The sequence below is a fragment of the Crassostrea angulata genome, chromosome 5, assembly GCF_025612915.1.
Source record: "Crassostrea angulata isolate pt1a10 chromosome 5, ASM2561291v2, whole genome shotgun sequence".
NCBI lineage: Eukaryota > Metazoa > Mollusca > Bivalvia > Ostreida > Ostreidae > Magallana > Magallana angulata.
The window spans coordinates 61,258,653-61,284,218 of record NC_069115.1 but is presented as its reverse complement, the minus strand read 5'-3'; the positions used below and the strand labels follow the sequence as shown (position 1 = coordinate 61,284,218).

General features: G+C 32.6%; 2 protein-coding genes across 2 annotated transcripts; both read left to right on the top strand.

The window, feature by feature from the left end:
* Window positions 1-70: 70 nt before the first annotated feature.
* On the top strand, window positions 71-15,839 carry LOC128182877 (uncharacterized). Its single transcript, XM_052851642.1, has 4 exons — window positions 71-142; window positions 4,742-6,208; window positions 9,094-9,981; window positions 14,467-15,839. Exons 2-4 carry the CDS (start codon window positions 4,768-4,770, stop codon window positions 14,538-14,540), a joined length of 2,403 nt encoding a protein of 800 aa, XP_052707602.1. The 5' UTR covers window positions 71-142; window positions 4,742-4,767; the 3' UTR covers window positions 14,541-15,839.
* A 3,791-nt stretch (window positions 15,840-19,630) lies between these two features.
* Window positions 19,631-24,361, top strand: LOC128184970 (perlucin-like protein). The gene is made up of 4 exons (XM_052854631.1): window positions 19,631-19,989; window positions 21,414-21,493; window positions 22,763-22,853; window positions 23,668-24,361. The coding sequence occupies exons 1-4, from the start codon at window positions 19,689-19,691 to the stop codon at window positions 23,901-23,903; spliced, it is 708 nt and encodes a 235-aa protein (XP_052710591.1). The 5' UTR covers window positions 19,631-19,688; the 3' UTR covers window positions 23,904-24,361.
* Window positions 24,362-25,566: the final 1,205 nt, after the last annotated feature.

Below are 25,566 nucleotides of genomic sequence, written 5' to 3'. Positions count from 1 at the left end.
CTGTTTTGTAAAATGTAAGAGAGGTCATAGTTACTAGGTTATTTTGTAGTTTTTGTCATTTTTAGCATCAAATTTGGATGAAAAATACATTTCTGAAACCGAATTGCACATCTACAAGACAGATCTTATCATATTTCAATAGGTAAGTTTCCATTGTAAAAACTTCCTAAAAAATATTTGAAAACCATTGTTGTTTTTTTTAATAATAAACGTCCTTTTTGCAATTATTGATTCCATATTTTTAATGAGACTATATCGTTTAAAAATCCGACACATGACAGATTTTTTCCTACACGACGTACACAGACCTGAATTAAAAACTGAATTTAAAGGAACACCATTTAACGTCATTTCATAATTGATATCATGAAACAAAATTGCGGTTTTTAGTGTAAAAAAAAACTTAACGTTTTTCTTAAGAGTTCTCATACTTTTTAAGGTAAAATACCAAAATTCGTTCAATTAAGATTTTAGATAAGAGCAATGTACTAATCCCTGTTCTTAAATATGCATCAAATCTGTAGTGTGATTTAATTCTGACGTCGCACAAAAGGTTTCCGATCTCGAAGACTTTCGATATGCATTTCGTCACGCATACAATCAGACTTGCTGTCTACATCTTCGTAATTGTGTCACCTGACCTTTATTAACTTTATACTAAGTACATATTTACCCCAAGACGATTTATTGGTATATAAATTTAAATCAACGAATAAAATACATATACAATGAAGCGCATTGGAGTGGTGAAATTTTTCGTTTGAATGGAATGTTCAAAACTTTGTATTGAATGTCAATTGTTACACAAGTCACGCCCATTTCTTTTGAAACGAGGAAAATAGCATTCGTTACAATGTATGTGTACCTTCTTGGGCGTACAGTTTCCATATTTTTTAAGCGGTTTTAACATGCACGCACTTTGAATTTCCTTGTTGGAAAATACTCCCAATTGCACTTAACCAGTCACTCTGTTTTTGCCATTCTCTAATGGTTACCGAATTAACTAGAATCTCAGAACATTTTGGCATGTCTAACTGGGTTAGGTTTGATATTTGAAATGCAAATAAATCTAAGAACATTTTCATAAAAAATGGGTATTAAAATCGACATAAAACTGATCAGGTGTGTGTACAAATGGAGAGATTTCTTGTTTTATCCTTGGACCCTGGCAATGTTGACAAAAGCTGTATCCCGAATTTTAATAATATAATTATGTCTTTTATGTTGTTTGTGAAATCATTTAGTATTAAATGGTGTACACTTTAAAACATTGAATTATACATTCCTCGTTTCAAAAGAAATGGGCGTGTCTTATGTAACAATTGACGTTCGCTTCAAAGTTTAGAACACCATTCAAACGCAAACTTTTACCACTTCAGTGCGTGTCTTTGTAGAAACACTCTAGTAGAAATAGACAAATAAAAATGACCTTTACTGCAGAATACTCAAATCAACAATTATCAACTTATCACATTAATACTCACACGTTAAACTTAATATATAGTTCTTTATCAAAATAAAGGTTTATAGTAAAGTAAGCAATAATTTATTCTATTTATTGTTTCTCCCGTACTTTATGGCTTTTAAGAAATTAGGTAAAATATGAAACATTTTCTTGATATCCAATTAAGTTTACAAGAAAAGCTAGACCGACACCAATTTCTATTTTGACCAATTTATTCAAGATGTATAAATATGACAAAACGTTTTTTAATAAAAGCGGTAGGCATTCCTAATACATTTTGTTTGTAAGACACTGAAACAACTTATTGATCTGTAACTAATTTCCTTCACGTAACTTTGAAAATGAAGATTTTAAAAGCGTCCTCACCGATTGTGCTTATTTACAATTGCCATTTTATTTAGCAACCTTTTGATACATGATCTTAAATATAAAACATATAACTTGTTTAAACATACAGTAATAATCCATTTACCAGATTTTGACGGTTCAATCTGAAAACAAACTATAACTCTCCTGATTTACTTATTACAATGTTTTGGTTAAATGTGTAAAAAGGTCGGCAAAACTGTCGATACCAGATACAAGATCAAGCAGTATAGAAATACGCATGTACATTGTTCACAATTATTTATAAAGTGAACAAGGTATGTGCATTTACTTTTCACACTACTTTAATTTACTGGGTAAAGATGTTTGTCTTATTATTTATCATTCTCCTTTATTTTCATTTAACATGTGACCAACTTATGTTCAACGAAAAATGTGGGCTCTTTACATTGCTTAAAAATTGATGGTTGACATTTCTCTGGCAACTAAAACAATTGAATGAAGCTTTGTATCATCGAAACTTGAAAAATATACAAAATTTGAAGATTATAGCTTATATCGGGACCACGCCCATTCACGGCAATTTTTTAAAACGTGTAGGACCAATTTATACAATTATTTCTCATCAAAAAATCCAATACAGCAATATTTAATATTAATAAATGTGTAGTTTATAGCATTAACGACCAAATACCACTCTAGAGTCCCAATGTTACTATTCAATTTGTGTTGGTCATTTCGGGAATACTTAAATGTGTTGATATTGATTGAAGAAAAAATGAGCTGAGAACATCCATTGTTTTTAGCTCACCTGACCCAAAGGCTCAAGTGAGCTTTTCTGATCACAATTTGTCCCTTGTCTGTCGTTGTCGTTGCCGTCGTTGTCGTTAACTTTTCACATTTTCATCTTCTTCTCAAGAACCACTGGGCAGATTTCAACCAAATTTGGCACAAAGCACCTCTAGGTAAAGGGGATTCACGTTTGTTCAAATGAAGGGCAACGCCCTCTTTAAAGGGGAGATAATTGAGAATTATTGAAAATTTGTTGGTATTTTTCAAAAATCTTCTTCTCAAAAAGTATTTGGCCTGAAAAGTTAAAACTTGTGTGGAGGCATCCTCAGGTAGTGTAGATTCAAATTTGTTCAAATCATGTTCCCCGGGGGTAGGGTGGGGCCACAATTGGGGGATCAAGTTTTACATAGGAATATATAGAGAAAATCTTTAAAAATTTTCTCAAAAAACTATTTGGCCTGAAATGCTAAAACTTGTGTGGAGGCATCCTCAGGTAGTGTAGATTCAAATTTGTTCAAATCATGGTCCCCGTTGATGGGGTAGGATGGGGCCACAATTGGGGGATGAATTTTTACATAGCAATATATAGAGAAAATCTTAAAAAAATCTTCTTCTCAAAAACTATTAGGCCTGGAAAGCTCAAATTATAAAGGAATCATCTTCAGGTAGTGTAGATTCAAGCTTATTCAAATCATGGCCCCCGGGGATAGGGTGGGGCCAACATGGGGGGATCAAGTTTTACATAGGAATATATAGAGAAAATCTTTAAAAAAAATCTTCTTCTCAAAAACAATTAGGCCAGAAAAGATCAAATTAAAATGGAAGCATCCTCAGGTAGTGTAGATTCAAGTTTGTTCAAATCATAGTCCCTGGGGGTAGAGTGGGGTTACAATGGGGGGGATCAAGTTTTACATAGGAATATATATTAAAAATCTTCTCAAAAACTATTAGGTCAGAACAGCTCAAATTATAAAGGAATCATCTTCAGGTAGTGTAGATTCAAGCTCATTCAAACCATGGTCCCCGGAGGTTGGGTGGGGTCACAATGGGGGGATCAAGTTTTACATAGGAATATATAGAGAAAATCTATTAAAGTCTTCTTCTCAAAAACAAAACAAAAACAGGCCAGAAAAGATCAAATTCAAATGGAAGCATCCTCAGGTAGTGTAGATTCAAGTTTGTTCAAATCATAGTCCCTGGGGGTAGAGTTGGGCCACAATGGGGGGATCAAATTTTACATAGGAATATATAGAGAAAATCTTTTAAAATCTTTTTCTCAAAAACTATTTAACCAAGAAAGCTCAAATTGGCGGGTAACCATCCTCAGATAATGTAGATTCAAGTTTGTTCAAATCATGGTCCCTGGGGGTAGGGCGGGGCCACAATGGGGGATACATTTATATACATAGAGAAAATCTCTAAAAAAAAAACTTCTCAAAACTATTAGGCCAGGAAAGCTCAAATTTGAGTGGAAGCATTTCCAAATCGTATAGATTCAAGTTTGTTAAAATAATCGTCCAGTGGTATGGTGAGGCCACAGTGGGGGATGAATTTTTACATAGGAATATATAGAGAAAATCTTTAAAAATGTTCTTTTTAAAGACCATTTGGCCAGAAAAGCTTTAACTTGTGTAGAGGCATCCTCGGGTAGTGTAATTTCAAAATCACAGTCCCTAGTGGTAGGGCGGGGCCGTGATGGCGGTTTGAATTTTTACATAGGAATATATAGAGAAAATCTTTAAAAATATTCTGGGAAAGTTTTTCGGTCCAAAACTCAGTACTTAGTGTGAAAGCACAGGTTATGCAGATATAAGTGTGATGAAACCATGATACCCAGAGAAAAGTGGGGCAACAAAATGGGGGGGGGGGTATATAGGAATAGATAAAAATCATCTTTCAGGTACAACAACAAAAGGGGCTTGGTATTTACCAAAAGAAAGAGGTGGATAAAAATTGGCAGATTTTCAATTTTTTTAGCAAGATCTACTGTACTTAGCTGTCAAGATATGTTGATACTGTAATGCTAATTTGATCAGAATTAAGGCAATTGTTGCTCAGGTGAGCGATGTGGCCCCTGGGCCTCTTGTTTTTATTATTTTCATTTTTTTACTTAATGTTGAAATATCTAAAAAAAAAATGTCTTTTTTATTCGGCTAGGTTTTGATTATAAGACATTGACCATTATGGGAGATTTCAACAACCCTTACACTGTACGTCAATGTTCAAAGTGCCAAGAAAATACGGAGTACTTTTGTGAATCGTGTTTGAACTGTATTCCAAAACACCAAGAAATCTGCTATACACATCATAACAATGTAATTGGAGAATGCTGCAAACCATGCAATCAAATTAGAAAAACCATGAATATTATTAAAACGGAAGTTATCTTTCACAGACGCGCTCTCCTTGCAGAAACTAAATCTGATATCAAAAATTGTAAAACATTATTTTCCCTCTTTCAATCAGACACAATAAAGAAATCTGAAAAACTAAAGAATCTAGTTGAATCAAATCTTTGTGACATTATAATCAAACACAGATGTTTTAATCAAAACATAAGAATGAATAAACTTCTTCACATCATACAAAGCTATGAACAATTATATGAACAGTCAGCAATGACACCAGTACAATTTTTATTGTCCAGGAACAAAAACCGATTTAACAAATTAAAGACCATTCATCATCTTAGACAGCACTCGCTGCTCCTCATGTCGAAGTCACCTTGCAAGAAGGCTTTGACGGATACACTGGTTGAATTTCAATTCAAAGAGGGAGGGAAAAGATGCCTACAAAAGGATGCTCTGCTAAATCATACTTTCAAAATCACAGATGCGGATGTCTGTAAACATATTTCCTGTGTTTCATCCGACAAAACCTGTGTCAGTGATTATTACAACAATCTGGTTTTGATACATTCAGCCGGGGAAACTATACATAAACTAAAAAATGAAAAGAATGATTTTTTACTTGGATTTCACACAGCGGGTTGTAAAAGAGATATATTTTTCATAGATAAGGATTTTAATATCATGAAATGGTCATACGAAATGAACGCAACTACCATAGTTATTAACAAAACAGACATTAACCTAAGTTGGAGACCAGAGTGTGTCAATTGGTCTGCATCCACTGAAACTTTATTGGTCGGGATGCACAACAAGTATACCATGACAGGAAAGGTTACCTTGTACGACCGTACCGGTACATTAACAAAAATTATCACGCCGGGATGGTTTAAAAAACCTGGTTGTATTATACAGAATAACAATGGGGATGTCGTAGTATCTGACATTGGATTGCCGGGTGCTGTAGTGGGGACTGGACATGGGGGAAGACATCGTTTTTCCTATAGAGGGCGTCTATCGGGGTTAAACTTTTTACCACGTGGAATATGTGCTGACGCTCTATGTAATATTCTTATCTGTGATGAAGAGACCCACACGGTACAAATGATAGATATGAACGGACAGTTTTTGTTGCATTTGCTGAAAAGACCATCGGGAATCTTAGCACCATATAGCTTGACTTACAATATGCATACTCGCCTCCTTTGGGTTGGATCAATGAACAACAACAGGGTATGTGTCTACAGGTTTATCACCAATCTAGACGACCTGACCGGTAAGTTTTCTGATTATACATTTGTATATATGATAAAGTTTTGTGACAACTATGCAATGCCGTAAATCTGGAAATTTTTACGTCGATTTATTTTTGCGAATTCGAGTCATAAAGCTTTAGATTAATTTTTACGTTTTAAATTTTTGCGAATTGTCATCGGCGCTAAAAATAAAAAGCACTCAAATATTAAATGTCAATATACTGACATGCACAATGTTAGCTAACCTTCGGACCTTCGGACATCGTATATTACCGCCGCCTCTAATTTTCTCACGAATCGTATATGTTTACCAACTATATATAGTATCATGCGAGAGTTGATGTCTGCAATTTATATCTTGTTCAAATTACCGATATATACAATAACAGCAGCAAATGCAACAATACGGATTAATAGCGAGATAATTATCCCAATTAGCAGTTCACACCTTCACATGCAACGGTTTGTGTACACCACACAAGTATCGGAGGGTCACATGTCAAACACAGGTGATGTTTTTCTTGTGTCAAGCGAGCGAGAATGAGAAGAAAATGGCGGCATTAAGCGAGAAATTCAAAATGCTGTTCAAATTTTCGTAATTCGTGAATTTTGATGTCCCGCCGGTACACTGTGAATTGGGGAAAAAAAATAACGCTACATTCTGCGTAACGTCGGTACATATCATATCTATGAATAAATCACGCATGCATGCAGTGTCATCAGTAAACATGTACACTTTATTAAGATAGGCATTGTATTGTATTGTTTATTACCAAGAACCATACGATTCATAGGTTTAACATATATACATAAGTGAACAAACAAATGAAAACAATTTTTAAAAACAGAAACAAAAAAGAAAGACCATCACAATCTTGTATTAGACTGCGTGTGCACACAGCAGTCTGCAAAATTTACATGACAGAAGTAAACAGGATAATGAAGAGTATATTATCAAAACAAAAACTAATTATAATTTTATCGTAATTTTGAGCATTTATATAAGTATTTTCCCAAATTGCACAACTCTTTGATATTCTTTGTTGAAAGTAATTGAATAAGTTTAAAAACAGAAGGCTTTTCATAATAATATTTTTTTACATACAACTTTCTTATTTCCTTATAAAATGGACAGATTAAAATAAAATGAAACTCATCTTCAATCTGTGATAGTGAACATAGTTTACAAACTCTCTCATTTCTATGGATATTATAAAATCTGCCACGCTCAATCTCGAGTTGATGAGAGGATAAACGGTATTTACTTATAAATTGAACATATACAGTTGGTATTGGTTTTGTTAAATATTCTTGTACTTCAAAATTATAACATAAGTGCTTATACATTGTACATTTGGGAGAATTTTCAAAGTAGCCATGTCCTTCTTGTATAAACATGTCGGTCAACCTCTGCTTCACTTCATGTAGGAATACATGTTCATTAAATTGTTCTTTACAGTTCAATATATATCCAAAACCTAAATTGTTAATCAATTGTTTTATGTATGAGAGCCAACAATTAGAGGCTAACTGTGTGTCACAGTCATTTAACATATCTTGGTATATATTGCTTAAAATACAATTATCACTATTCTTTAACTTTATCCAATATTTCAACATTCTATAATTTCTATCCAACTGCAGTGGTTTACGACCTAATTCAAAATACACCATCATTGATGTAACACTTTTTTCAGGCTACCAGTGAGTGAAGTCCTTCTCCATACGCTGGTTATAGCTTGGGGGTAATTATCTGGTTATATAAACAGGTTTTTAAATGACCACTACTTTCGGACACCTGTTCATATAATAGGGAGAAGAAACCAGCTTTCGGCAAAATATTTATTACTTTTTTGTTGTTAATTAATTTTAAGGAATTTTTTTTTGCGAATGCAGAGCACGCGCAAATAAGCTAAGAATTTATCTACGGTAAAAATTTCCAGATTTACGGTATCTTTAGAAAGAAAATGACATCATTAAAAATATTTGAATGTTTATTGAATTATCTATGACTTTCACAAAATTCGATTTCCAAGAAATCGATTATACTAAAACGCGTAAGAAAAAAAAATAAAAATGAAGGAAATTCAAACTCGTTGCAAAGCTACAAGTAAATTTCCATTAATGCTGAAAGTAGAATTGTATTTCTCTTTTTTAATGCAAAATTCTGAAATCTCAACAGGCATCCAAAAGAGAACATACGAAATATCCTTTATAATTCACTGTAGCCAGTCATATTTTAAGAATGATACCAAAATTGTGGTTGCCTATAGCTATTAAAATGCCTTACTTAAGCATTGTAAACATAAAAATTGGAAAATAATTTTCTAGCAAAATCGATACCACGCCTCTTAAATGCAATGTGAACTGCAATGCCCTTGTCTGAAACTGGTATTATGAATTGTTATTACTACACAAATGTCCCATGCTTTTGTTAAATAAACTTGTTTTTGAAATGTTTTGTTAGAAAGACTGATGATGAAAGCAAAATTGCATTATTGTAGGCTGGTACAATAAATGGTTTGATAATCATTCTTTAGATAAGAAATATTTTCATAAATTTAAGTTATATCTAGAATTATCATTAGAAAAATATTTATATCAAGACATTTTAAAAAAATCACAGCTCATACTACTTAAAACACCAATATCAGAATAAAAATTGTTATTCAATAATATAAATAAATGCATATATTAAGATACATGTCACTCGATACTTATTAATGACATGAATAGTAACTAGCTATTAATATGCCTGTTCATTGGTTTTGTAATTATGTTTAAAGGTGCATGTTCAACTGAATAATTAAAATAATACATGTACTTTATTTTTATAATAAGTTAATTTAATATAAAAAAGAGTTGTTTGCTGTATGATATCTTTTGTGTGATATATAATCAACAGAGAAAGGAACACCACAAAAGAAGGAACAGCGACGAACAAATCACGAAAAATATGTGTCAACTTTTGAGCTCCATTTATCTTTCAAACTAAAAGATATCCGTAATTGCCATCACATTTCATATGTGACATCAAAATCGGTCTGGGTCAGTAATAATAAATCAAATCTCATCTTAACAAATGTATACGGTGAAGCTGAAAAAAATCTTAAAGATGTCTATAGTGGATATTACATTGGTTATGGATTACACACAGTGAACCGTGAAAAAGAACTGTTTTATATAGATAAGAATCATAATATCTGGAAAGAACCATTGGCTCAGAACACAACTAGCTTTGTGTTTATAAAGAATACTGACCCTGAATGGCGACCACAATGTGTGCATTGTTCCTTGATCACTGGGGATCTACTGGTTGGGATGTATCACGTTCACACAAGTACAGGTGATGTAACCCGATACAACAATTCTGGACAACGTATACTTACCGCACAACACGATAACACAGGGCTGGAGATATATCGATATCCTAACTATGTGATAGAGAATAACAATGGGGATGTGGTGGTGTCTGACCTAAACGCTGTCGTGGTGACAGATCGTGGAGGAAAATATCTGTTCACCTATACAGGCCATCCACCAGGATCAGGACTAAAGCCACGCGGAATATGTACTGACACCAATTCACACATCCTTGTGTGTGATAGAAGAACAAGCTCAATTGAGATCATTGATAAAGAAGGTCAGTTTCTGACACATCTCCTGGAAGACAGAGTGAATATACCACACAGCCTGTGTTATGATGTCAACAATCACAATCTTTGGGTGGGATATGAGAATACAAATGAGATGTGTGTATACAGATATAATCTCCAAAAAGCCGCTTTAGATGGTAAGTTTTTTTAAATATTATTTGAGGTAGTCCATTCATAACTATCTTATTTCATATCTAATAGATTGCAAGTTTAATCACTTTAATCTTAGTGTGGTTTTAAGAGGTTTATTAAACAATAACGATTAATTTTTGAAATTATAGAAGTAAATTTTTACAAATTTATCATATGTTGGAGTTAACATTTAAGTATGTGGGAAAAAATGCATCTTTTAAATATATTTTAGTACTAGTAACTCTCTCACATTTCTCTTGGTAAAAAGTGCAAAACCTCTCTCTTTCTTTTTCTTCGAATATGCTAAAAGTATTTATAATTAACCATATATATTTTCAGAGAATAATTTTTTTTTAATGTTCTAAAGGACAGACAACTCTTTAAATCAAAGTACTGAAGTACTGAAAGCCGGGCTCTTTTGGTGTGTCTTTATGCATATTGTGTAGTAAAGACTGAAAATCTACACATATTGTGTAGTAAAGACTGAAAATTTAAAAACACGTTATTAATAAGAAAACTAAAAAAGACAATTCATTCGAAATTTTAAAAAAAGAAACAAAATGCCAACACTTTTGACAAAACGTGGCTCTTTGTGTAACTATTTGGTATAGCGGAAGTTTTACATTGACGCTGTTTGGTTTTTTGTTTATTTGTGCTATTTATAGTAACATTGGCGATTTGCCTGCCTATAAACCAGGACTCTGCTTTCAACAGAGCCCGGCTAAAAAAAGTGTAAGTGCAAAAGATTTATGATATTGAATTCATAGATACTCCCGAGTTTGGCATTTGTCCGCCTCATGATAACTTTAAAATATTTATTCAATCAAGTATAAAGCAAGTATAGATCCATCAAATTGTTAAATTTGCCTTAGTAATGGATAGTCTACCTTTCAATTTTTCTGAAGTATTAAAGTCCAGCAGTGAAATTAATATGAATAAAAAGCGAACTCTTGAAAGACAACTAAGCGATTTATACGATAGAAGAACAAAAGGCGCTCAAATTAGATCTCGCGCAAAATGGATAAATGAAGGGGAGAAAAACACGAAATTCTTTTTAGGCTTGGAAAAAAAGCATCAAACACAGAATACTATTTATGAACTAAAGAATAAAAATAATGAAACCCTTAATACTGATGATGACATATTAGGTGAAATGTGTAGCTTGAAGAACTCTATCGTAGTAAAAATATAAGTAGTTCTGATATTGAAAACTACCTACAAAACAGAAATATCATGCGTTTACCTGAAAATGTAAAAAATACATGTGATCAATTTCCAAACTTAGAAGAGTGTAGAGATACCGTAATGAACATGAAACATAATAAATTACCAGATTTAGACGGATTACCAGTTGAATTCTATCAATGTTTCTGGGATAAAATATTAATACTCTTTCATAATATGCTTAAAGAAATATTCAGTTTAGACGAAATGACATTTTCACAACGACTTGCTGTATTATCTTTAATTCACAAAAAAAGGAGAACGGTCACAGCTTACAAACTATAGACCAATTAGTCTCACTAATACTGATTACAAAATAATTGCCTTTATATTTGCTCGCCGTCCACAAAAAGTTATTGATAACTATATAGGAAATGAACAAACAGCATATATAAAAGGAAGATATATTGGAAGCAACGCAAGGCTTATACTTAATATGTTTGAATATTGTGAAAATAATAATAAAAACGGTATATTACTGTTCCTAGACTTTGAAAAAGCTTTCGACTCAGTTGAATGGAATTTTCTTTTTAAAACTTTGAAAAAAATTAATTTTGGACCAGATTTTATAAAATGGATAAAAATCCTTTATAAAAACCCCGTTTTCCGTTTAAAAAATAATGGATGGATTTCAAAAAACATGCGCAATGAATAGAGGTATAAGACAGGGGTGTCCGATTTCTGCTATATTATTTGTTGCGAACATTTTATCAAGTAAAATTAAAGAAAATAATTTAATACATGGATTTACCTCGAAAAATTTACAAGATGAAATAAAAAATGTACAGCACGCGGACGATATGACGATTACTTTAGGAGATATAGAATCCATGAAACATGCTATTGACACCATAGAAAAATTTTGCAAATTAGCTGGATCAAAGATAAACCTATCAAAAACGGAATGCATATTGTTAGGAAATTTAAAAGACCAGTTCGAAAATCTAGAAGGCATTAAAGTAGCTCAACAGGCTGTAAAATGCTTAGGTATTTTGTAGGACACGACAAAATCGAGTGTTATAATAAAAACTGGATGAAAATTTACCACGATATTGAAATTTTGTTTAAATCATGGAAAAATTAACATTATTCGGCAAAGTTACTGTAGTTAATTCTCTTGCCTTACCTAAATTTATATATGTTTCAAGTATTTTAGAACTTCCCGAAAGAAATTATGTGAATGATATGAATACATGTAGATTATTATACAATTTCATATGGAATAAAACAGACAGAATCAAACGAAATACGATGATAGGTGATATTATGGATGGGGGTATAGGCATTACCGACATAGACTCTAAATGTAAGGCTATAAAGGCAACGTGGATTGCCCGCCTACTTACAACAAATCATGCTGTAAAAAAATATATAGATAGTCTCACAGGCACCTGACGTCATATATTTTTCTCATAATAAAAACAATACACCGCTTACCTAATAATACACAAGGTACCCATCCCCGCCATCTTGGATTTTTTTAAAACTGTCACATCGCCGTGAATTTTCGCTTATAACTCAGCGGTAACATTTTTCTGCGATCATCTCCGCCGTCCGATCGGTCACTCGATTTATTAGCTTACTGCTGATTCAACCAAAACGGCCCATAACATCGTTTATTAATAAAAATATCTCCTCATTCTGCATCTACTGCTGCTGATTTGCGACAAAAGGCTAAAGGGTGGACGGAAGTTGACATCTTTGCGTCATCTTTTGGGATATCCCTTTTCTGATTGGTGCATTTTTTGCAGTATTTTATTAGGGAAAAAATGCACCAATCAGAAAAGGGATATCCCAAAAGATGACGCAAAGATGTCAACTTCCGTCCACCCTTTAGCCTTTTGTCGCAAATCAGCAGCAGTAGATGCAGAATGAGGAGATATTTTTATTAATAAACGATGTTATAGGCCGTTTTGGTTGAATCAGCAGTAAGCTAATAAATCGAGTGACCGATCGGACGGCGGAGATGATCGCAGAAAAATGTTACCGCTGAGTTATAAGCGAAAATTCACGGCGATGTGACAGTTTTAAAAAAATCCAAGATGGCGGGGATGGGTACCTTGTGTATTATTAGGTAAGCGGTATATTATTTTTATTATGAGAAAAATATATGACGTCAGGTGCCTGTGGATAGTCTCTGTAAAGCGCTGAATATCAATATAAACTATTTAATGAACACAACAGAAATATCGACTGAAAATTATGGTATACTAAAAAACTTTCCAGAATTTTATAAGCAAGTTTTTACCTGTTTTAATCTATGTAAAGACTTTAAGCAAAATAATGACAGATCAATAAATACCGGATCGTTTTTATTACAACCAAATTGGTCGAATACTTCATTTACTTTTAAAGGTAAAACGATATGTTTTGATGAATGGATTAAAAGCGGAATACTATATAATAAAGAAATCTTTGAAGAAAACGGTAAATTAAAAATTACAAGAGATATATTTGACAGGTTAAACAAAAAAAGCGATTGGATCTGCGAGTATGAAATAATACAAAAAGTGTTTAAGAAATTTGAATTCATGTATGATTTTTCTAAAATCCCCTATATCAAAATGCAACAGAATGACGAAGAATACAAAACTAAATGTTTTTATTCGAAGCTTGTAAAGCTCAAATTTCAAAGTCCAATTTCACAAGGAAAGCTTGGTAGGGATTTCCAAATCCCAGATAAGGAAGTTTGGAAATCAATATATTCCAACAAAATTAAAAATGTCAAAGATAAAAGTATTGCGGAATTTAATTATAAACTTCTTAACAATTTACTAAGTAATAATCTGTTAATTCGTTAGTGGAATAAAGGGGTAAATAACAAATGCAAAATATGTAGAACCGAGATAGAAAATGCACAGCATCTAATTTTTGATTGTGGAAATGTTAAACATGTTTGGCTTATGGCAAGCCAATGCTTAAATTTTACTATTGTTTGGAAAAATATCATTGTTGGTTTTTTTGTTGATGATAACGAAACAACAAAGCTTTATAATATCTTCCTCTCATTTACTGCATTCAGAATTTACAAATATAAAATGTTCTGTAGAGATGAAAACTTAGAAGAAACAAGTCAATCGTTAAGAATGTATATTAAAGAGAATTCTTTATCATATTGTTCAATTCTATCTTTTTTACATCAAATGAAAGAAAAGAAACTTTTTCAAAATTTTGCATTTTTACTATGAATATGCATTTATCCTTTAAATATGTATTTATGCTTATATTTATTATGTATGTATATATATATATATATATGTTTATAGACGCCCACCCTCCGAGGGAGACAGTCCGTCTGTTGTATACAAGGGTTTCTAACATGGACACAGACTTTGACTGATGATAGTGAAACCCTTTGTTATGTGTGGGCCCAAAAAAAATCACATGTAAATTATCAATGCAAGGATTTTTTCACATTTTTCTGTTTAACACATACATGTATAAATGTACTAACGGTGTACATGTAGTATCTTTATTTTAAAAAAAACTTGTGTGTATATATCGTATACGTTTTTTTCAACATATGTTGATTTTTTTCCTTTTTTCTGATTAACTAATATACATATACAGTGTACATTTTTAGTTTATAAAAACCTGATTTATATTCTAAATCTGTTTTCACCATATGCTATTTTCTGATATGATATTATATACTTGTTTATAAGGAATCAATAAATGTTAAAAAAAAAAAAATCCAGCAGTGCGTGCTTGTAAATTGCTGTTTTTGGTTTTGAAATAAAGTTTTATTCTCGTCGTAATGTTATATTTTCATCATGTTAGAAATGGTCTTTTATCACAATCAGTTAAATATTAGTTCCTTTGTTTACTTCCTTTTAGCTAACCGGAGCTGAAAGCTCATGTGAGCTTTTCAGATCATTTTTTTGTATGGCATCTGTCTGTCAACATTCACATTTTCAACCTCTTCCCTAGAACCACTGGGCTAATTGCAACCAAACTTGGCACAAAGAAACCTGGTGTAAATGGCTTTCAAATATGTTCGAATGAAGGGCTAAGTCCCATCCAAAAGGGGAATGATTTATATTTTATGTATCATATTTTTAATAAATCTTCTCAATAAACATTTGGTTCGAAAAGCTGATCCTCAGGTCATGTAGATTCAAGTTTGTTCAAATCTTGTTCCCAGGGAACAAGGTTGAGCCACAATTGTATAATATATAAATAATATATAAAGACAAATCTCCCAAAAACTTTTTTTTCCAAAACCTGGCAAGCTGTAATTTGTGTTGAAGTTTGATTAAATCAGGATGCGAAAGGTTAGGGAGAGGCACCATATGAGGGGAGGGGGCAATTTTTACATAAGAATATATTGAGAAAAAATCTTTAAAAATCTTTTTCTTTATAATTTCGTTTCTCAAAAGCCATGCTGTGACTTATGTGGAAGAATTATCATATGAACATAGAAAATAACCGATTAAGGAAAAACTAGTGTGTAGTTGAACATATATAAATTATAATAATGTTGTGCATGTACCTGGGTTCAATTTGTTCATGTACCAAAGATTAGAACTAATGTTAATGTAGTGGCTTCGAAAGCAAATTAAAAGTGAAGAGGAGGGGGCTAGACTAATCCTCTGAAATCTTAGCAAGCAAAAACAAAGAATCCTAATTCCCAAAATCATGAAAATCCTAATCCGTGGGGGGGGGGGGGGGGGGGGGGGGGTATAACAATAGATCCAAAAAAAATGTTTACCTACAAAAATGTTTTCCCCCAAATCATGAACTACTTAAACGGGGGGGGGGGGGGGCTGGTTGAATAATTCAATCTCTTCAAAGTAAATTTAGGAACAATTATGTTTGCTGCTAGAAAAAGTGGGAGGGGGCTGAACCCCCTACATGATGCTAAGTGCCTAATGGTTAGGTGTAACTTTGCAAAAAAAAGAGGGGGTGGGTGGGGCTTAGCCCACCCCCCCCCCCGGTTCTTACGCCTATGTAATGAGTATGCATAGTTGTTTTCATGTTAACATGAAATACATGTAACTAAGTATTTACTGTTTATTAGAATATAATGACCTCCATAAATTAATTTAAACTGGATCAAACTAACTGAACTAATAAAATGGATTAGTACAACCACACAAAGTACAAAGTGTTTCTTTTTTTTAACTCTGTAGTCCGTTAGAGTGTAAGTTGTATCTTGAAAATTTAAATACATTCAATCTAAATACATGTATATAATTCTTATATTTTGAACAATAATGGAGGTAATAATAAATTAGATTTATTTTGGTTAATGAGCATGTTATCAACATGTGTATAATTATGATATATGTGCATGTATTTATATCATTGCTTCAGTTTTTTTGGTCACTTTGTTGATCTGTTCACAACATAAGTGCATATTAAATCAAAATAAAATATCATGCAGAACAAATTAAACTGAGATATCATGTTATTTTCATTTGTAATGCTAGTAAATTTTTAATGTTCTCATCTTTTATTTTTCTGATAATCAGTGTTTTAAAATTAAAAATATTAAAACTTGGAAGCACTTGTTATTCATATGATGTTTGTTATTACATGTACCAGTATACAATCGAAACAAAAGAGTTATTTCCTTTAAAAAATAGTAATGATGTTGTGATTAAGTTTTAATGATTCAAATATTAATGTGTTAATTAAGATATGAATAAAAATGTTACCTATGACAATATAAAATATAACTTTTCAAACATTTGGTGGTAAAACTGCACAACATACACTTAAAAATGTGTTAAGATATGAAAGTCGAATATGATATAAACAAATATGTTTAGAAAATCAAATACGACATTTCTTTGAAAAATATTCAATAAAGGTAGGAATAAGGTTACCAAAAATTAATATTTGTAGAATGTGATTGCTTTTGCATTTTAATTGACATTTGAATGCATATTGAAATTATTACTATTTATTGTCTGCCTGATAGGCATTTCAAATATTAATATATGTCTACCTTACATGGTATTTATATAATGTCAGCTTAAAGTCTACTGCATGGTTTTGGAACATAAGGCAGACCTCTTAAAATGTAAATCTCTTTAGATGCAATATATCTCAACAACAGTCTACCAATGAGGATACTTTTGTGTTTTAATAGTTTGTTGAGATGGACAATGAATAATATTGATATTTTTAAAAAAGCTATATATGTCTGCCTAAGTATGGTTAATCAGCCATGTCCGCCTATTGTTGAAAGCAGATAAATATACATATTTACATCAGGCTTGGGGCGAATTACATTGTAAAGTAATGCATTACATTACCATTTCTTCATGAATTTGGGCATTAAATTACCATTACCATTACTTGATTTTCTTGAAGTAATGCATTACATTACCATTACATGAGTAAAGTAATGCATTACCATTACCATTACCTTGTTTTAAAAAAAGTAAAGCTAATAAAGAGTTTTTGTAAATATTTCAAATATAAAACACTCTTTAACATATATATACAGGTTCATGTTCAGTATCAGGTTCAAATTCAAAGACTATATATACAAGAGTCATTCTTTTTTTGCTCAATATATATCATCTTGCGGCATTATGAACAAGATATTACATATTAAGTTAAAAGATATTTATAGACATTTGGCATGGTACAATGTCAGATATGATATAAAGACACAGATTTCATATTCATGGATAATAGGAAACAATCTATGGAATAATGTTGCCGTTATTAAAAAGCTAAATAGAGATATTTCCCCAGATTACACAAATCTTTATAATTATGGACACTTAATTGTATCAAATTATAAACAGAGGGTTTTTCCCAGTTATATTTCTTAATATATTTTAATTGGATTTCTTTATGCTGAGGACACTTTAAGACAAAAGATTGCTGTTGCACTTTATGATCAAAGTTTCAAAGGTTTCATCTTTTAACTGCATCCTATTAGTTTGAAAATCTTCCCAGCTATACTAAATAAACATTCTACAGGAACAGTGGAAGCTGGGACTGAAAGATTGTTTGATAATCTTTATCTTAGGATATATTAAGTGCAAAAATAGAAAAAATACATTAATCTTGTATTTTCTATCAGTCCAAACTAATATACTTAATATAACAGAGAGAGAGAGAGAGAGAGAGAGAGAGAGAGAGAGAGAGAATTATTTTCAAATGGGTTATAATATTGGAAGTGATTTTGATTTTCATCATGGATGGACAGTGCATTCATTTTCCCCTTAAAGGTGCATGTCTGTCCTCTATTCTATTGGGACATGGCGTAGGGAAGAAGATTGGGGTGTTTAGCACTTCTTATAACAATAGATTGTTTTGATACTTAGATTATCCTGGGGGCGTAGTGTGTTGTTGACACATCTTTATTGAAGTGCAAACTAATTGGAGTAAATTGTGTAAATGATTTGAAACTCTAAATAACAACACTCATAAAAATGTTATGAAACTGTGTTGTTATATCTAGTAATATGAACACTTTAAAAATGAATTTTTATAAATCCTTTTTAATAATACATCTAAAACATTTTTATTTCAAGAAATATTTCTTTCTTCTTTATAATCAAATTATTAAAATTCAATTTCAGCTATTCATTTATTCATCACATTTTTTAAAGTGAACATTCATAAATAAGCATAGTAATGCAAAGTAATGCCATGTAATGCCAGCATTATACTAAATTTTGGAAAGTAATGAATTAAATTTATTTAGCATTACTTGTAATGTTAATTTTGTGGCATTACACATTACTAGCATTACTTTGAAAACATGTAATGCATTGCAATGCATTACCATTACATTTAGCATTACCCCAAGCCTTTTATATATCAATATATTCTATTACAGCAAGTACTGTATTGAGCTACTACTAAATTAAGATCTAATCATGAGCTGAGTGCTTTATGACTGATTGGTTTTATGTCTGCTCATTTCGCGACGATATATTATTATTTTGCGACGATATATTATCATTTCGATTAGCGTACTAACGTGCTTTGAAACCCTTGAATTTAACATGAATTTTTCCCCATCTGATCCGCGGATAGTTCTGTTTGGTTTTCTATGTATATTGTAAATTCCTTATATTACGCGAGTACTTAATTCCGCGATCCCGCTGTTTTGTATCAAATGCGAGAATATAAAATCGCGAACGCGGAACATTTGTCCATATTTCTTATCGTTATCGTTACAAACTCTCAGAAAAAAATGGCGAGGTTTTAAAATCCGCGATGGGTGTTTCTCGCGATTTTACGCGGATATAAATTCCTCGCGTTTGATTCGGAATTTACAGTAATACATCTCATCTGCAAAAAATGGTTATTGTTCTGAATAAAATATTATTTATCACATTTATTCTAGAAGCTTTCATTAAGTTAGCTCCGTTTATCGACTCAATGTGAAAAAAAAGATTATTTATTTTCTATCCGTGTTTGGTCGACATTGATTTAAAAATCCATACAACTAAAACAACTCCATTGCGTTCGACATAACTGAGAGTTTTCTCTAGATCTTGCTTTAGATTGCGAGATGATGAAAACATTTATCTGTCTTCTGATATATTATCTTTTGATGGTGAATGCATGCATTCAGTCAACTATCTGCTCGAATCTCTTTTCAAAAGAAAACGTTTTCACCAATATGATACTGAGTGATGGCTATAGCGAGGACTATATGACGAGTTCTATAGGGATGTGTGCCTTACAATGTGGGACGGACTGTTGGTGTTTTGGATACCAGGCTGCCACCTCCACCTGTCGGACCCTGCGATCTTGTCACGATAAGAATAGTGTTGGACCTGAAGATGGCTGGGTGTACTACAAACCAACAGGTAAATAGATGTCAAACAATTCATCACTATGAACTAACTGTATATTCGGTCAAGTTCTGATAACGATACTCTTAACACTTTCCGACTCTATTCAAACACATACAAGTTTGATATTTTGGCTGCATTAAAATGCAATTGGAAAAGCATATGCTATTATTTTTAATTTTTCTCTTTTTACAATATATTTGATTTAATCTGATTGAACTGTGCAAGATTGATTTGCTTATAAGATTATCGTTATTAAAATATCGTCTTATCTAATCAGCATGTAAAAAATATCTTTAATGCATAAAACGTGGGAAAAAAAACATAACTTGTCTACGTTTTCAAATAAATAGGTAACCCCATCTTTCTTTGCATGCGCGGATCCAGAAAATTTTTCCAGGGGGGGGTCCGAAGGATAATTGTGTTTGCCAGGGGGGGTCCGAGGCATATTTTCGCGATAATTTTACTATGTAAATTTAATAAATTTTCATTTTCCAGGGGGGGGGGGGGGGTCGGGACCCCCCTGACCCCCCCCCCCTCTAGATCCGCGCATGCTTTGCATCCTAAAAATAAAAAAAAACAATGAAAACTATTTACATTTGCAAATATGTTTCCATATATACCTACAAAATAGCGAAAATGTTCAATTCTGTATTTTATGAGATCACAATGAAAATTTCATGCGCTTATTGCTTGTTGGTGGTCTTATTGTAAACATAAAATATCGGTTATTTTAGCAATCCAGAACAATTTGTCATCCTCAAACGTAAACATAAGTAACAAACAGCAATGTTGAAAAGTTCACCGGGATATACATGTAAACCTGGTTGGTACGAGATCAAATCTTCTGAGAAGCCCATCGGGCTTCGTAGGATTTGATCATGTGACCAACCAAGTTCTTATCCCGATGAACGTTTTAAACTGCTCTTTATTTCTTAAATGAAAACAAATTCATATACTTAAATTAGAATGTTTAAGATATGAATTTGTATGTACATATTAATCTACTTTTCAAAACTTAATATTTACAATGATTGTCTGGTGATGAACATTTGATGAACGATACCATGAATTTTTGTCTGGTTTCTATCAAACCACTGTTTACCGGAGTGGTCTATAACGAATATTCAAAATTACTCTCGGGCACTCATTGGTAACTGTTTGTTAAATCATAGGTAAATAGAATGCTTTTAACACGGAAAATAAAGGGACACATTTGTTGTTTACTGATTACATTTACATCATTAACTTCATCAATCTACAAAGCACTTTAAAAGATGTACTGATCATAGTTTGGCCGTTATTCTTAGAAACGTGTACACAAATTCTTGTGACCAAAGTATAAATATCAATGTTTGAGGGCTTTTAAATGTATTCTAAACGTTATTTGTTCCTGTTTCCAAAGATTTGTATTTCATCTATTTGGTTAATGTCAACAGATTGTGATGAAGGATGGACAAAGTACAATGGACATTGCTACATCCGGAACACAACAGCCCTGTCTCAAGCAGAAGCAATGGTATAAAAAGTGAGAGTGAAAAAATGTGAAAAGAGAGATGATATAGACTGAAATAAAAAGCGATAGGTGTATGCGAGTTTAATGAGAATGTTCTCATTATTAACTATTTATTCTCCAGTTCTTCTAGCGGATGTTAGATAGTTCTGTTCTCTGAGTATATATATATCCATTGATAGATCCTTGCATGTATTTGTACTAAGACTAAGTGCTCGTCCATGATGACTGATATTACCAAGTGTGTTCTTGTCGGAAGCAAATTGAAAGTGGGGGGCTAGACTGATCCTCAGAAATATAATAACAGAGAGAAAAAAACCTAATTCCAAAATCATGAAAATGTGTGTGTGTGGGGGGGGGGGGGGCTGACCTGTACTTCAAAAACAAAAAATCTTACCTGCCATAATTTTTTTTCCCAAACCATGAAAATCCTAATCTGGGGGGGGGGGGGGTATATTTCCTGCGAAAAAAGTGGGGGGCTGAACCCTCTATTCTGCTATGTGCCTAATGGTTAGGTCTAACTTTGCAAAAAAAGTTAGCCCCCCCCACCCCCCTAGCCCCCCCCCCCACCCCCCCCCCCCCCCCCCCCCCCCGGTTCCGACGCCTATGTCTTGGTAATTGATCTGCTACCAGATGGCTTTATCATGACGGGAATGCTTTTTAACTACGCACCCAAAAGAAAATACCTACACCGAAGCAACACTTTTATATCCCTGCATTTTCTAAAACTCGCTGCTTGCGTCAAGCTCACTGACCAGTGGCTAACTCATTGAAATTTTCTCGTTTCGATTAGACAAAAATTTAGTTTTTTAAAGTATGAAAACGACGGTCATATTAGAACACCGTGTTCAAAAATCCAATTATTATAATATAATCGTCTCCCGTGCGGGGAACTTCCAAACTTATGAATTCGACTTGTATTGTACTGATATTCAACAATTTATGAAAAATAAAATGGTATATTCAACTGCCCATAGCCTAAGGGGTGAATATACCATCGGGGATTTTCAAAGTAATATGGTTGGTTATCATTACTCCTGCCATCCACTGGCGACTTGTGTGACAGCGCGATGGCGAGTTGTGTAAAGTTGAATAAGCGTGACGGCGTGGTAGTTTTTCACAGTGCGCTATTAATTTTTTGCAAATAGCCCTCTCCGGACACCACTGATGATAATTAGAAGTGGTTTACCTAATTTTCAGCAGTATCTTTATTACGTAATACATAGCATTTTATTGCTCAACCCTTGAGCAATTTTTCATGTAGTTGTGTTTTAGAGCGCATGTCAACAATTTGGAGCCTATCTCCTTGAAATCAATGATGTGAAGGAAAACCACTGGGTCACATACACGCTGCTGAAAGATGTCTGTACGTATATAGTTACAATCGTATATTTACATATGTATACGTAACGTTAAATTTATCATTTTATGACGAAAGTACACATGATAATATACTTATATAGTATTGTAATATACGTATAGCCTACTTATCATTGTATATCTACAACCACTAAAGATCGTCTTTCTTGAAAAAAATCATATTGCATTCATTTACACCAGTTATGACAGTTAGGTGTATAATACTGGATAATGGTTGGGATCATCATATTAACTGCATGAAGGGACCAAATAATTAAAGAGAAGTGTTCTGGTCAAATGTTTGGGGCTATTCGATATAGGTAACATACAGTATAATTGACGATGCTATAATTCATGCCATTTTATTGACAATATTTTGATATATTTCAATAAAGTTGTATATTGATAACTTAAATTCACAATTCATACACTTTTATTTTAAAAACATTTGAATACAATTTCAATAAAGTTATACATATGATTTATTAATAAATTTATACAAAAATGCATGTCCTTTCGTTGACAGTATTTGAATAAAATCTAAAAAACAAAAAAAAAAACAAAGAAACGTCAACTCTACCCAAGCTGCCTAGTTATTGCATGGGATTTTCACCCGCCAAGTAAAACTCTCAGTAAACTGTTTACTGTGGAAAGTAGTTTGGGAACAATGAAATGAATTAACGCATAAAAACACAAGTATGATGGCCATAGATTGTAACACTTATATAATACATACATTTGTCAATCTGGATAGAAATCTTTGATTTAGTAAGTAACACAGTATTAATACCAGGATAACCAATTGATGTGTTACCTTTCAGACTGCAGTAACGAGTACTTGTGTACGACTTGGACCGGCGGGAACGACATCGAGACAGAGGGCGTGTTTGTGTGGGGGTACTCGGGAACCCCCGTCACCTTCACTAACTGGGACGCCTGGAATCCGGACGATTGGACGAATCCATCAGTAGAAATAGACTGTGTGGAGATGTTCTATACAGGCCAGTGGAATGATAAACCATGCGACTCTGCAACAAGTTTTATCTGTGAAAAATAGCCCATTCATTTCAAAGTTTATATAGCTCTTTTTTCATGTTAATAGTATTCCATCCCTCTCAGAAAGTTTGTTTGTAAAATTCGAGTTAGAGTGGCAGATTTGCTCAGAAACAGTAAAAATAGCAAAATTTATACATAAACAATTATGTGTATGTCATCCTTCAAATTCGTGTTGTGTCCTTTTCCATGATATAGATTGATTTACCCGGTAGAGTTGTTACTTAATTAAAGGATTTTCAACGATAATGGTTTGATGTTGACAGTTATTTTTACGAGGGCGGCACGCAATTCAACAAGATAGTTAACAGAAAGTTGATATAAAATTTGTGAGAAAAAAGTAAAACAGGATTTAGCCCACCATATGGCACACCAAAACAAGAGTGTATTAAAATTTCACCCATCTGGTATGAATAGTTGCTGAGAAATCTTAGACGAATATTTGTTCGAAAATTTAGGCAAAAACAAAAAACTAAAGTTCTTATTCAACAGAGTGTTGACGTCTGATTCGTTCAAAAATAATCTTATCGTTTGGCATACATATACAAAGAATGTGTGAAAAAAATTTATAGTTCCTGTGAAATATCTGACAATTTGTTTGAAAATGAAATCAAAAAATAAACAAAGGGCGTTTTAAAAAGTCGATCTTCTGTGATCAATAGTTGCCGAGAAATAATTTAAGAAAAGGACTATATATGCCCCCTAAAATGAACATTGTCATTTTACTGTAATTCTTTGTTTAATTTGTACAAATATACATTTGAAGTTTTTTCATAATTTTCATCTTGATTTTAGTGCCCACAATTTAAAAATATGACATCATAAAGTTTACCTTTTCCCGCCATTTTCTCATTTTTAGCATAAAATGGCTTGTTTTGAGGCAGTTTTTCTTTAAGGTAACACTGAGCGACTACTTGAACAAACAAAATATTTTCACCAAAGATGTATCTTTCCAATACTTATAAGTGACAAAAAGTTCGTTCTTGTTCAAGGAGGCGCTCTATATTTCCCATTCGAAAAAAGATAAGAAAAATGTCAACTTTTGGTTGATTTTGATTGAATTATAAAAATAGCGTCACTTCTGACGTCATATACTGCCAGTGAGTGCATATAAATCAAATAAATAGGTGAAAAGCATATTTCATGTCAACTCTTTTATGAAATAACATACAAATTAATGAACCTGAATCACTTAAAAATAGCGAATTTTAGGGGCCAAATTTGACTAATATCATATATAGTTCTTTACTCGAAAATTTAGGCTAAAAACAAAACAAAGTCGTCATTTACAGAAAGCTGACTTCTGATTCCTACAAAAACGAAGCTCACTTTATGGCATACCAAAACAAATAGTATGTTAAAATTTCAAGCGTCTTCTATTAATAGTTGCTTATATAAAATGCAAACAGAAATTTATCACGGACAAATAAACAAATTAAACGGAAGGACAGACGGAAGGACACACAAGGGAAAAACAGAACATCCCTTCTCCTTCGGAGTGGGGTATAATAATTCAAAGTCCTTACTCGAGTGTATTTATTAACTGGAGATTTGCGGTCATCTTATGTGGACAGAGTGTAAAAATGAATGAACTGTTTTGTTCAGGAAAAAACTGCATGTCCAAAACTGTTGTTAAACGACACAAAAGCAATAAATGTGAGGTTTAA

Bases quoted from the DNA above. Each gene is read 5' to 3' on its own strand.
- LOC128182877 (XM_052851642.1), top strand. From the start codon at position 4,768: ATGGGAGATTTCAACAACCCTTACACTGTACGTCAATGTTCAAAGTGC. The intron at 6,209-9,093 runs GTAAGTTTTCTG...TATAATCAACAG, and splicing joins CAATCTAGACGACCTGACCG to AGAAAGGAACACCACAAAAG. The intron at 9,982-14,466 runs GTAAGTTTTTTT...ATATGTTTATAG, and splicing joins CCAAAAAGCCGCTTTAGATG to ACGCCCACCCTCCGAGGGAG.
- LOC128184970 (XM_052854631.1), top strand. From the start codon at position 19,689: ATGATGAAAACATTTATCTGTCTTCTGATATATTATCTTTTGATGGTG. The intron at 21,494-22,762 runs GTATAAAAAGTG...GTTGTGTTTTAG, and splicing joins TGTCTCAAGCAGAAGCAATG to AGCGCATGTCAACAATTTGG. The intron at 22,854-23,667 runs GTACGTATATAG...GTTACCTTTCAG, and splicing joins CACGCTGCTGAAAGATGTCT to ACTGCAGTAACGAGTACTTG.